The following is a 14,160-nucleotide window of genomic DNA, read 5'->3' as shown; positions in this document are numbered from 1 at the left end:
TCTGTGCTTCTTCAGGTTAAAACAAAACAAAACAAAAAACTGTCATGTTACTATAGTGCTCACAGCCGTTCACTGCCTTTCTTTGGCTCTCAGTAAAGCCCAGAACCCTTACAAGGTCATGCCAGCTTCCTGGCCCCTCCCCACCCTCTCTCCCCATTGTTCTGCACTCAGCCATACCTAGGACTGCACAGGTGCCTCTAAAGTGCTAACCAGTGGGCCCCACTGGAGAGCGGCTGGTCCACGTGTGTGGATCATTCATGTCAGTGGAGGGCCTCAGTGGAGGGCCCAGTGATGCCAGGCACAAAGTAGGTTGTGGTAGAAAAGAATGCATCACCTGCCACCTGGCCTCTCCATTGCTCTCTGGGGCCCTGGGTGTATTTGTGTTCCGTAAGAGACTGGTGTGTGGGTTTGTGTGTGAATCTGGAGGGGTGAGAGGAACAGGATGGAAACTGAACTATTCAAAGCCTCCAAGACAAAACCTTCAGGAAGTGGAGGCAAGAGATGGGCTCTCATCTGGGACCCCGAAGCTTGATCTCTCTTTGTCTCTCTCCTCACTCTACACTTAGGTGGAAGGGGGCATCAGTGAACTGGAACGGCTCAGACCCCATCCTGTGACCGTTGGATGTGGGTAAACCCTGTAGTCCACCATTCATCACCTCATCACCGAGGATGACAGCTGAACCCCAGGCCTCTGGGGCAAGTCTCATGCAACCCCAACCTGGGATAGCGTGGCTGCAGAAGCATCCAGAGCCTCCCTGCCCCTTCCATGAAGGGCCCACCCAGGACTGTGCTGGGGACCCAGTGTGTTGCTGTGTCCCCTCCCAGCTGAGCTGTGACTGCTGAGTACTGGAAGGAGGTTGCCAGGATCTCTGCTGCCTTTGTCTGCATCCCTCCCTTGCTCCCCGCTGGGTGGTCCCTCGCCCAGGCCTCCGATGTGGTTGGCCCCAGGGACTCATTATTTCTGGTAGCTGGCTTTCTATAAAACGAGTCAAACCCATGTCAAGGACCCAGACTCATTTGTTCCATAGCTGCAAAGAGCGTGGTGTGCACTGTCTGTGCTGATCATGGCTGGTGTGGGGAAGGTGGTGGGTGATTCGCCCAGAGCCCGCGTGGGGCCCCAGGAGAATGGAGGTGGACCTGGATGGTAGGCTGGACCTGGCCAAGTAGATATGGGAAAAGAGCCTTCCGAGAAGGAGGGACCTCTTGGCCATGGGGGGACAATAGGACAGGGATAAACAGAGGGACTGGGGACTGGGTGTGGTCCCTGGTCCCTGTAGGGTAGCATGTGGGGAGAGGGCTGACTGAAAATGTGGGTGGGCAGAGCCTGTGGAGCCCTCACATTCCAGAACAAAGATGGCATAAGTTGGAATAGGAAAAGTGCGATAATCACTTATGAAGGGGAAATAGTAGTCTGAACCTTGTTTGTTCCATTCATTGATATTCCACCAGTTTCAAAAAGAAGATGAGAATGTGCAAAAGTGCAATGGCATGCTGATGAAGAAGCGGGTGGGGAGAGAGGTTGTGTGAAAAGCACAGTGAAGGACTCCTCTGCAGTGGTTCATAAGAACCGGATGGATGCAGGAGCCCAGGGGCAGAGCACTAGCCTCTCAGGGTTTCTATCACATTGAAGGCTGCCATCCCTGTACCCCACCCTGTCTGCCCAGTGAGTGCTGTAGTTGGGACTATGAGGGGGCTGTGCAGAGGTAGGTGTGTACACACAGGAAGCAGGGGATGCACCCCTTCTGTGTCTGCTCTGGCCCAGGGAGAAGCCTAGGAGAGCCACCAGCACCGGACAGCAGCCTGTCCCCAGCTTCCATGTGCCCCTGGGGCTCAGGACACAAGCAGTTCAGGGCTGTGTCCTGCTGTAGGAGACCCCTTTTATTTTAGGTGCCAGGGGGGTAAAACTGGCATTTGGGTGGTGACAACGAAAGCATTTGTCTTGTGTTCTTGTGGATGGGAAATGTGTAGAGGCCTGACTGTTGGTCTTTGGGGAGAGGCAGGCTGAGAGCCAGTCAGGCTGGGAGGGAAGTGGGAGGGTAGGGACTGCTCTGTCCAGGCTGTGCCGAGGCCCCGGTGGGGTTTGCTATGTAAACTCCAGCAGCCATTCACAGCAGGCTTCCAGCAGAAATGCTTCCTATATATCCCTGAAATGTTTATGCATTTGTTTTCCTTGGCCAGGGACAGGGCGCTCCAGCTGAGCACCCGGACAGAGGAAATCGGTTTCCCAGCAGCAGCCTTGTTTATCAGCCTGGGAAGGAAAAGTGTGTCTTTTCAATGAAGCTCACTTAACCTCCTGACCAAGGTCCCTTTGGCAGGGCTGGAGAAAACAAACTATTCCCAGTGTGGCTTGAGAAGACCATTTCCAACAAATTACAAACCTGCTTCTCTAGAAGCCAGGTACATTGTGCAGTTTGACATTCCTTGTCTAGGTTTTCCTGGAATGGAAGATGAGCACAGCCCAGCACCACCCTCCCCCAGACCCAGATGCTGGGGCAAGTCCATGGTGGTGCCACCAAGCCTGCAGGAATGTAATACAGGCCCCTGACTCCTCACCCGTGGGCAGTCTCCATCCAAGGGGCAGAGTTTTCTAGGGAGACTGTGGGTGGGCTTCAGAGTGTCCAGAGCCGCCCAGATTATGTGAAAGTTTCCCCTCCCCTTGCAGTGGTCCTTTTGGGAGAAGGAGTTGTGGTTAGCTTTTGTCACCTTTCCACCTTGCACTTGGAGTCCTCCCCAGATGCCCAAGCTGGCTGTAGCTCCTCTGGGGAGGAGGGGCAGGGCAGCAAGGTCTTAATCTGTCCTGCAGCGGTGCTGGGTGTTGCTGTGGGCCCTCTGGTGAGCACATAGGAAGTGCTAGCCGCCTCTTTTGTGAGGGGGCTTCCCGCTGCTAAGGACTGCCTCACGTCGGCTGATACCCTCTCCAACTGCTGCTATGGCAGCTCTCCAGCCCCTCTGCCAGAGCCAACCTCTCCTCTACCACCTTTATGGAAGACCTGACTCTTCCTTCTGCAGGATCCACACTTGAACTGTGCAAAGCACCAACATATCATTGCCTCCCAAATCCTGGAGATCCCCCGCTCAGCCCATCTCCTGCCCCGCCACCTGTTAGGAGCTCCTCACCTTTAACCCTCCCCACTCCATGTGAGTGTCCCACACCTTGGGGGGCACACATCAAGCTTTCAGGCAGTCTCCTTGAAGCCTCCCTCACTTGGCTTTAGGAGTAGAGATTCACCCTGTCTTCTCCCCATGGCTAGGGGAAGGGGACCCAGGGACCCCAGCACACTGATGCTTCTCTCCAGCGACATCCTCACTAGCCCCTGACCTCTTCGACTGCCAGCCCAATACTTTCTTCATCCTCTCTCGTGGTGGGAAGACCGTTCACAGCACTCTCCCTATTGGTTCTACATAGAGGGAGCACCTGTCAGAAGAGCGGTTTCCAGAACTGCAAGAATTCCCTGGGGGTCAGAGCTGGACCAGGGCTTGGAGGGGCGTAGGAGGCTGTCCTAAGGCAAGGTTTGTCCAGACTCCACCTGACTGCTCCCCAGGGTCTCCATGTCTGAGCCCAAAGGGAACACAGGGATGGGGGCAGGACCCAGCCCATCCAGAGCTCCAGCCCTGGGAGAGGAGCAGCAGCGCCCCTGCCCCCATGAGGGCCGGGGCTGGTGAAGTCTCAGAGAGGCTTCCATAGGCCCTAGGCTCTGCTAAGCAAGGGTGGCACAGCAGGACATCTCTGCCCTCGTCCGGATTCACCACTCAAAGTGCTGTCCTCAGACCAGCAGCAGCAGCATCGCCTGATGTTCGGGCTTAGAAATGCGGACTCAGGCTGTGCCCAGAACTAGTGGATCAGAGTCTGTGCTTTCACAAATCCTCAGTTGAATCTGAGTTCAAGTTTTAAAGCCCTGCTCTGCAGGCTGTCATTTTGTGGGGAGACAGTGAGAAATGCACAAGTAGCCTCCAAAATGAACTACTGAAGGCATGTGTAGGAGGCACTGGTGGGCACGTGAGGAAGAAGCTGCATCAGATCCCAGGCCTGAGTGCAGCCCTGACTCCCCTGCTTCCTGCCTCTGGGGCCTTGAGCACTTGACTCAAGCTCACTGGGCCTCAGTTTCCTCATCTGTAGAATTACAACCTCCTAGGGCTGGGATGAGGATTAAGTGAGTTACTACATGGTGCAGTGCTTAGAACAGGGCCTGGCACAGCACCAGGACTCAGTAAATGTTGGCTTCTAATATTTCCAATGAGATAGGAGGTGGCATCTCATCCAGGTGTTGGAGGATGAGCAGGGTTTTAACAAGTGGAGAAGTGGATGGAAGATCATTCCAGCTGAGAGGAACAGTGAAAGCAGAGAGACCAGGGAAGTCCTTGATGTCTGCGGGTCTCCTCTGGGGTGACCACGGTGTGGGAGGCCCAGAGCAGTATGAGTGGAGGCAAAGAGCAGGAGAGGGCCTCAGACGATGGTCTGGGGCTGGGACATTTTCCTGGGAGAGGAGAACTTCTCAGTGTGCTGCTTCAGACCTCTCTCTCCCTGGCAGGAGGGTGGGGTGTGGGGCAGAGGCTGAGAGCACATTGAGGGGATGGAAGTGAAAGATGGCTGGTGGCCTTTGCTACTGGAGGCCTAGTGGACCATCCTTACATGGCCACTGAGCTCTTAGGGGATCCTAAAATTTGCAGGAGGCAGTCAGGCTGCCAAGTCTATTTGCAGGTATTTCTCCACCCACCACAGTCCGCCCTACTCCCTAATCATGCACTAATCCTCATGGGGCTGTAGGAGCTTTAATTACCAGGCAAAAATGCCAGGCATTTGCGATAATAGAGATTGCTTAATGCAAACTCCAGGATGAGGGGGTGGGCTGATAGGTGGGTGGGGGAGGGGCCAGGCAGAACGCTGCTGTAATGCCTGCGCGTGTGCTCCTGGCAGACCTGTTATGCAGACCTATTATTCACAGAGAGGGATCAGGACCCTGCTGGTCAAGGGCCAGTGGCTACCAATGCCCGTGGGTGGCCTTTCCTGCCCTTCCTTTTCACACCATCTTCCAGACTGCAGCGCTTCCTTCCTTTCTCCTGCTCACTTTCCCGCAAAATATCCATCCATCCTGTGTCCTGTTCCTCCAAGAAGTCAGTGAAGGCCTTCTTCATACAGATGGGGAAACCGAGGCCCAGACAGGAATCGTTAAGAGCCCTCCTGGGCATTTCTTTTCCACAGGGGTCTCTTGGAGACCAGACCACCAGATGGTCTTGGGGCTGGACGGAATAAATCTGATGGGGGGTGGGGGTGATTCCAACCTGCCTCCCTTTTTGCCTCCCCTTCTGCTTTCCCCTCCAGCCCCACACTTCACCCACCACAGACCTCAGCAGCCTCTTCCCCAGCTGCCCCTGGCTGCCTGCAGCCTTCCCTGGTGTTCTTTGATTCACCTGGGTCCTTGCCCTCTGGCTCCCCATGTCCATCGGTCAAATCCTACCCATCCCACAAGGCCAGCTCCAAGGCCCTTCCTCTAAGAAGCCCTCCTGGATTATCTAGCTGAAAGTTTAAGTCCTCCCCTCTGAGTGCCCACAGGACTCAATCACCTCCTCTTTCACAAGCCTAGGTCTTAATAGTTAGAAAGTGTCGATCACCTGGCCACAGGTTCCTCTGTTGTCCCATATACACAAGCAAACACACGAACACATGCACACACACCCCTGTACACCTCTAGTGCTGTTTCCTTACCCCTGGGCCCGGGGCTCCTTCCTCCCTCCCTCCCTCCCCCGTGGGAGGACAAGCCCAAAGCTCCTTCTGCCCACTTTGAGGCCCCTCCCCTGCTCACACCCACTCCAGGCAGAAAGGCTCGGCAGCTGGGTGTCAGGGTGGGAAGGTGCTGCCTGAGGCTTCAAACCGTTGGTTCCAGGTGCGGCTTTGAGATTAAACCTGGCGCCTTTCCTGTGGCCCTTGATAAGGGCGATCCTGGGTTTTTATCTGGCATTTTCTGCTTAAGGGCTGTCTGAGGTTCAGCAAAGTCCCACCTCCCTCTGCGATAAGTACAGCACTCGCGGTTCCACCTCCCTGTGACTGCTCTGTGGGGAGCCCAGGGTTGGCACCATCCCTGGGCTTGCCCTTCCCCTCCCCAGCACAAGGACTGACCCTGAAGAGTGCTATTAATAATTATATCAGGACAGTTTCGTAATCAAGAACTGCCGTACACAGGAACTGCAGTCTGAGGGAGGATTGTTCTGTTACTGATTGATCTCCCACCACCCTGCCCTTCAAACTCCAGGCTCAGATCCTTCTTGGATTGTATTTGGGGGATGGAGCTCAGATGAGGGGAATCCTCTTGGTGGGCTGGAGCAGTCGAAAGCTTCTTGAAGGGGGAGAATTGAAACTGGACCCTGAAGTAAAGTGGGTTGGGGGAGGGGCAGAGAGCATTCCAGGTAGGATAAGCAGAGGGTCTGAGTTGTCAGGGGCAAGGGGCCTGGGGACTCTGGAGGTGGTGGGAAAGTTAAGGATGTCACGGCTGGATCCTGAAGGGCTTTGAATGTCAGGTTAAGGAGCTTGAGCTGTGAGTACTAGGGAGCCATGGAGGGTTTCAGAGCAGGGCAGTGATGGGTCCAAGCTGTTTCGGAAGACTGATGTGGCAACAAATGTGGAGGACAGATCAGAAGGAAGATGCTAACTTCTTAGCCGGGGCCATGGAGAGGAGGATCGGGTGTGAGAGAGCCTGCTTTGTTTTTTTCTTTTTTTTTGAGACAGGGTCATCCAGGCTGGAGGTACAGTGGCACAATCACAGCTCACTGCAGCCTTGAGCTCCTGGGCTCAAGCAATCCTCCTAAATCAGCTTCCCAAGTAGCTGGGACCACAGGTGTGCGCCACCATGCCTCGCTAATTTTTAAATTTATTTAAGTAGAGACAAGGTCTTTCTCTGTTGCCCAGACTGTTCTTGAGCTCCTGAGCTCAAGCGATCCTCCTGTGCTGGCCTCCCAGAGACATCCTGCCTTTTAGAGCTTCAACCAAAGGAGCAAGGTGGTGGGTCCATGAACCTGTACCCAAGTCCCTGCTCTCTTGCCTGCTTCCTGGCAGGCAGATCTCGCCTCCAGCAGCGTTTCCCTCTGCCTACTCCTCTGTCAGCACTGGTGGCTGCAGCTCTCCCGAGAGCATCTTTGCAAAACATCCCTGCCACATGATGAAGGAAGGCTTCCTCTGCCCCCCTGCCTTGGCACGCCATGAAGGAGGGGGCCTCAATTCGAGGAAGTGCCCAGGGCTTTGTTCTGACTCTGGCCATGGCTGGACCCACTGCCTATTGTTTTCCATGCCGTTGGTGACCTTGGGCCAGCTGGGCTGGACTGGCTGGCTCCCACCTCCAAGTCAATTGTGGAAGACAGCCTGGCTGGCAGGATGATTTTCAGTCCCTAGGGGGCCTTGAGGAGGGCCCCTGCCCATGGAGAGACTTAGTTTCCCCAGCTCTTGGTGGTCCCAGTTGGCATTATGGAGACTGTTTATCTCCTAGGAACCAGAAATCTCTTATTAGGCAGGAAAGCGAGTTCCCAGCCCCAGAATAGAGACCCATAGCTCTTCCTGTGTCTGCTGTTGTTGTGGGCCCTTGTCCTGGACCTGTGGATCAGGGGCCCGAGTCTGTCTGCCAGTCTCTCTCTCTTGGTTTTGGGGATCCTTGCTGAATCTACCATGGGGTGTGGGCTGTGAGAAAAGGGGCTTGGGTTGGATGATGGAGTGGTTACAAGCTTGTACTGGAATTTGGACCACCTGAGTTTAGATCTTAGCTCCAACCTCTCAGTTGTGTCACCTTAGCTAAGTTACAAAACACACACACACACAGTGACCTTTCTGAGCCTCAGTTCCCTGTCTGTAAAATGGGAATAATAACAGCATAAACTTTATAAGATTGGTGTGAGGATTAAGTGTAAGGTGCCTAGAAGAGTGCCTGGCGCTTAGTAGGTGCCCAGTAAGTGTTGGTTCTTTTGCCATGAGCTGATAGGAGGGTGCAGGGGTTGGGGCAAGTTCACCTCAGTGAGATTCGGGAAGGGTGACCGTATGAGATGCTGTGATGCAGTGAGGCCTTCTGGGCATTGTCTCTGTGTACTGACCCCTGGAAGTCAGTCCCTCCCTGTACCTTTCCAAACCCAGCCCTGAAAGGCAAGGTCCTCTTCTCCTTTCTCTGGCTCTCCAGGCCCCACAGCTGCTCCTGGGTCAGCTTGATAAATGGCTTCTTCTCTGCTTGCCCCCTTAAGGCTGTTCCTCCCCACTCTGGGCTTTGGTTCCCTGCTTGTGAAAGAAGGTGATTGATGAGGAGGCACTGCACAGCGGCTGGGCCAGCATTCCCAGCAGTGACCACTTCTGAGACTGAGATGGAGGGCAACAGGGGCAGACACTGTGTGCAGCCCCTAACGAGCCTGGCACTCACACCTCCCTGGTGACAGATAAAGAAACTGAGGCTCAACAAGCCGGGTGCTTGCTCAGGGCCTGAGGCTAACAGATGGCAGGTGCCCAAGCTCTCCCTGCTCGTTCCTCGCCTCCCAGGGGATTTGCTGGGATTCTGGAAGGCCCCCAAGCAGGGCAGAGGAGAGGGTGGGGCTTCCTGGAGCCCCTCCTGTCCTATCTTCCTTTATTTCCTGAGACTTACTTTGGGGACTCTGGAAAAATCTGTGAGTGTCTTGGTTTCTATACCCGTGTGCTATTGTGTGAGAGCCCAGCCTTTCCTTCAATTCAGACCCCTCCCCTCACCCCTGACAAGTAGTCCGGAGGGAGAAATGGGTCAGTGCCCCTGTCTGGCCCACCTAGAAGGCAGCCAGCCCGGGGACGTGACGCGGCCCCAGCGCCTTCTGCAAAACCCACTTCCTATTGCCCCTAAGCCACCACAGAAAATGCCAAGCACTTTTTCCTTCTTCCCAGCTAAGGCAGACACACCTTGGGTTTATTTGTCTAAGGATTTTCCATTTCCTTTTCTGGAAAGTTGTTTGGGTCCTGCACGTTGCTGTCTCCACAAAGGAGGCTGGGAAGAGAGGCACGTGTCCCTGAGAAGTGAGAGTGGGGAAGGCTGAGAACCCAAGACCAGTGGGACTCAGCAGTGCTCACCCTGACACCTGCCTGAGGCCACGAGGATGCCCAAGGCCTCTTGGGGTTGTCTGTCATAAGAATAAACCTATTTTAGGCATGAACAACCCAGGCCAGGGCAGTGACTTCCCCAGGGCCTCATGGCACGAGGTTGCCAGGTCTCCCCTGCTCGTGGCTATGCTCACAGTTGTCTTCAGAAGCCCTCATTGTCTGAGCTTCTCATTCAGCCCTGGCTCCCACTTGGACGGACTTGGGTGGTGTAGGACTCCCTGAGGGCAGAGCCCCTACATCTTTACCTCTGCATCCCAGCCCGGTGCTCCCGAGGCAGAGCCTGTCCTCCTCATCTGCACCAACCCAGGAGTGGGAAGCAGAGCATCTCCGTGGCTCCAGTTCAGGCTATGCAGAGAAGACAGGCTCACGTGGCCACATCCTGGCGGCAGCATGCCATCCCCGCTCCACCAGCTCCTCCCTGATAGTCAGAGCCAACTGTGGGGAGAGGGGCAATGAGGGAACCTCCCCTGCTCCTGCTGTGGCTAGAAGCCCACCCCTCCTAGCCCTCTTTCTGCTTGGACCCTCCTCTCCCCAAACCACCTCCCTTCCTTTATACAAACAAATCTGTCTGCCATGTTCCCTACTCCAGGAAGCCTTTCCCGATTACTGGAAAGAGGTGGGGCTCTTCCGCTGCCCAGAGATCCACCTCACCCCTTCCTGTGGCTCAGGCCTGGTCCCAGCTGCCCACCCCTACACACCAGGGCTGCATGGTAGAGCATCACAGCTCCAGGCTTCCTCCATTGGCAGGGCCATTTGAGTCCACTAGTGCCTGAGCCAGGAAGTGGTGGAAGGATGGTTCCTATGGGCATTGACCCTGGCACTAGCTCAGGTGGGGCACCGGGCACTGTGTTATCAGAACCATGATGGCTCCGCATCAGGGATTCGCCCTACTGAGGTGCCCGCTCTGAGTCCTTTCCATCGAAAGCCCTGCTACCGCTGGCTTTTCAAATCTCTGCTGGATCAATTCCCTGGATGGCCAGAATTGGGGAAAAGACTTCCTATTGATGACAGGCAGCGGTCTCTGTTATCAGAGAGTAAGAGTTGGTAAATACTTCTTTCTTTCTTGCCATGACTTCCAGGAAGCACAGATGGAAAGTGATGCTCAATGGCAATCTGTCTCCGGTGCCACGAGCAGCTTCCTTCCTCTCTTTGGTTTTATTTTCACTAGATTGTTGTTAGGAGTTTTTCTTGTAATTCAGTCCCTTAGTGTTCAAAGTGTGGTTCTGGGACCAGCAGCATTGGCATTGCCTGGGCGTTTGTTAGAAATACATAATCTCAGGCCCCACACGGCCCTACTGAATCAGAGTCTGCATTTTAACAATACCCCCAGGTGTTTATGCTCACATTATAGTCTGAGAAGCACTGATGGAATCCCCAAACACTTTTTTTTTTTTTTTTTTGAGAGGGAGTCTCGCTCTTTTGCCCAGGCTGGAGTGCAGTGGCGCAATCTTGGCTCACTGCAAGCTCCGCCTCCCGGGTTCACGCCATTCTCCTGCCTCAGCCTCCCGAGTAGCTGGGACTACAGGCGCCCGCCACCACGCCCGGCTAATTTTTTTGTATTTTTAGTAGAGATGGGGTTTCACCGTGTTAGCCAGGATGGTCTCGATCGCCTGACCTCGTGATCCGCCCGCCTTGGCCTCCCAAAGTGCTGGGATTACAGGCGTGAGGCACCGCGCCCGGCCCCCCAAAAACTTTTTAAATCAAAGTTGCATGAAATAAGACCTGTGATGCTTCTTCCCCTTTTCTATCCCAATTTCCCTACCAGGGGCCTCCCACGAAGCCCTGTCAAGCCCAACCCCACCCCATTCAAGCCCCACCCCTTCAAGCCCCATCCCTTCCAAACCAGCCCTTGCTCTGATTTTGCCCCTCATTCTGCTCCGGCAGGGTCAGTGACTGAAGGCTGTGGGAGGGGACCCTCTGTGTTGTGGTCTGTAGAGATGAGAAAGATAGTGAGCTTGTGCCCCAGGATAGGGACCCTCCAGGAACTGGCTGATCCCTCACAGACTAAGTTGACCCTCCTATGGCACTGCGCCCTCACGGTTCTGCTCCTGGTCACTCCTGGCGAGTGGGGCATCATAGTGTGGTCACGCCAGGCCCAGGTACTGTCGCCAGGATGAGGCAGGAACAAGGAGGGCCCGAGAGACCTGGGAGTGGTCGACCTGAGGAGCTGCAGCCCCAGGGAGTGGGTCCTTAGTCCTGCTTCTGCTCCAAGAGCTGTCACTAGGTGGAGGGTGCAGGAAATGTTGGATCTGCAGCCTGTAGGGCAGCACTGGGACAGGGGGCTGAGTTCCCGGAAGCCACATGTAAGGAGCAGCCTTCAGAGCTGGCCCACGTGGGACCGGCTTCCCAGGAAAATAACCAGGGCCCCACCAGGGGAGCACCCACATGGAGGTTAGTGGCCCTCTGGCAGGGATTCATCCAGGGGATTCCGGAGTCTGATCATGTGTACTCTCAGGCCACCTTTGCGAGGTGAGTCCAAGCTCTGCCTCCTCCTGGAAGGCTTTGTGACTTCTGCCCTCCTGATCAGCTCCTCCCCACCACTCTAGGTGTTTGTGAGTCTGGGCCCCCTTCCAGCCTTCAAACCCGGGGCCTGGGCCTCCTCTGTCCACCCATCCTCAGGCTCAGTGGGTAGGGATGGGCAGGAGACGAAGGCAGACCTGTGATGCAGGCCTGGCAGGCCCCTCCGTCTTGGCTGGCCCTAAAAAATGGCCACTTCCAAAGCCTCTGGTTCTCGAACACCAAGGGCTTGGGGAGGGACCCTCGTTCCCTGCACCCAGGCTGCTGCTAGTGCTGTATTTAGCCTTCTTCATGGGCCTGGGCCTGGCATGGAGACCCAGGCTTCCTGAGTTCCAGGCTCTGCGGCTCTAACCCCATCTGGCTCTGGCTCTTCAAGGGCCCCCTTGATGCCAGCCTGGAGTGGGGTGTTCAGGGAGGAAGTAGGGACATGGGTCCTGCCTCAGTCATGAGGCAAGTCCTGTGCTCTGCTGCATGCCCTGCCGGGGGCCACTTTACTGTTTGTGGGGCTGGGGAGGAGTAGGTGGAGACTAGTTCACTGTGTACGACATTGGGGAAGTTACCTGAGCCCATGGCCTCAGTTTACTTTGGTGCAATGGGGTTGCAAAGATTCTGCTGCTGTGATGTTCCAATGCTCTGGTGACAGGAGGGCCTGGAGGTCGTGGCATGGGGGCCTGTGAGGTGGCTTCCCAGGACCTGCATACCTGTAGAGCAACAACACAAAGCAGGAGGTGTATGTGCTGGGGCGAGGCTGGGGAGCTGGAGCTGGCTGAGACGGGCCCAGGGCAGGGGACCATGTCATCATTTTCTCATTAGGTGAGACAGTGATCTGCCCATGTGAGATGATCTTGCTGGCCCTGTGGGCTCCAGGAATGTTGGCTTCACATGAATAGATTTGCCAGATGGACGTCAGAGGGAGGGGGGTCTCTGGGTGGACAGGGGCAATGGTAGGCCCTGCCCACCCTTCCTTCCACCCTTCTAGGCCTCACCCACCTAGCCCCTGCCCACGACATCCTAGGGGAGAAAGACCGAAGGGGCACTGTCCCACAGGCGGCCCTGCCCCATCCCTCCTCTTGGTGGCCTAGCATACCTTCCTAACAGTGCCTGGTGGACTGGCAGATGGCAGGTCCTGCTCAGCTTTGAACACCTTCCCAAGCTGCCTGCACACGGAGCCTGCTCCCCACCTGGCTGTGCGTAGAGAACTGGGTCAGGCCCGGCCCCTGCCTTACTCAGGCTTCGGGGTACTGTCTGGAGATAGAGACCAGGACACACATAGCAAAGTAGAGTGTCCCCAAGAGGGGGCCCAGGAAGCAATGCAGTCACAGGAACACCCATAGCTTCTCTTCTGCCATTTAAACTCAGCTCTCGGGGAGGACAGAAGGTGACGGAGGTCCCTGGATGAGGGGCAGCCAGGTGGCAACTGCTGTGAGCACTCAGAGGGGCCAGAGAGACAGGCTCAGGGCTGCAGGTAGTGGAGGCCACAGTGTACATGGCACAAGGCTTCAGAGGTGGCAGGGTGATATTGACCACAATGTGTATTACTCCGTGTGTGCAGGTATGCACATGCGTGTCCTCACATGTGTATGTTCAGGCACACATGTTTGTATGTGTGTGCACACATGTACAGGTATGAAACGTGGTGGTGCATGTGTGTGCAGATGTGTGTTGTCCATGCATGTGCACGTGTGTGTGCAAGTATGAGTTTGTGTGTACATGAAGCCCATGCACTGTCAGAGGTGGAGGAAGGGATAACCAGGCCTATTACCAGGTCCATTGCCTGGTTGTGACTTGGCAGGGCCTGTGGCAGGGACTGGGGACCCATCCTGAGGGAGGAGAGGATTAGGGACCCACCTACCACCTGGAGCTTGTTGCACGGTCCGTCTGAGCACAGCTGGAGTGTGCCCATCTCCAGTCCCGCCCTATGCACTGCTGGCTGGTGGTGGTGGTGGCAGCGGGCCACATTGACTTTTGTGTGTCAGGGTTCTTTGGCCTTCATGGCCCCTTTCCTCCAGACATTAAGACATTAAAAATTTAATTTTATAATTGCATTGGCATCAAGATGAATGTATGAATCCTGGTGGTGAGGCCTGTTTGAACAACCCTGAGTGCAGTAAAGAAGGAATTTCACCAAAGCTCTGGGGCCACTTGCATCTAGGCCATTCCACCATTGGGCCCAGGAGGGAAACGAGACTGTTCCAGGCAGGGCATCTGTTTCTTCAGCTGAAACTCACTGGGCTTTGCATGCTGGGAATGCCGAAGAAGCCAGGGAAGCTTTGGCCTTTGAAGCAGCTGGCTTGAATCCGGAGGAGGCAAGGGCTCCCAGAAAATCAGACTGGGCCAGGAGGCAGTGGGAGCAGTGTCAGTGGCCACAGCGCTCTCAGGAGGAGACAGAGCCAACGAAGATGCAGTGAGAGGTGGCAGAGGCGGCAGCCACCAATGACAGAGTGGGACTCATTCCAGGGGGACATTTGTCATGGGAGCCTCCAGGAGAGGAAGAAGTGAACCGAGAGTCCAGCGCCCAGAGACTCCCTGTGGGGACACCTGGCTGGAGGTGCAGG

General features: G+C 55.5%; 1 protein-coding gene across 11 annotated transcripts in view; it reads left to right on the top strand.

The window, feature by feature from the left end:
* MINDY4 (MINDY lysine 48 deubiquitinase 4) overlaps positions 1 to 997 on the top strand; it is a 131,309-nt gene extending 130,312 nt beyond the window's left edge. For 10 of the 11 annotated variants that reach the window (XR_012432559.1, XR_012432557.1, XR_012432558.1 and 7 more), the window contains one exon: positions 567 to 997. Coding sequence is in view for 3 of the 11 variants with exons in the window: in XM_005549867.4 (XP_005549924.3) it covers positions 567 to 615 (49 nt within the window). In the remaining 8 variants the exon portion in view is untranslated. The remainder of the gene's footprint in view (positions 1 to 566) is intronic. The other variant, XR_006696870.3, reaches the window with a different exon arrangement.
* The last annotated feature ends 13,163 nt before the right edge of the window (positions 998 to 14,160 follow it).

The sequence above is a fragment of the Macaca fascicularis genome, chromosome 3, assembly GCF_037993035.2.
Source record: "Macaca fascicularis isolate 582-1 chromosome 3, T2T-MFA8v1.1".
Lineage (NCBI taxonomy): Eukaryota > Metazoa > Chordata > Mammalia > Primates > Cercopithecidae > Macaca > Macaca fascicularis.
Note: the sequence above shows the minus strand (reverse complement) of the source record. Positions and strands in the feature narration are given on the sequence as shown.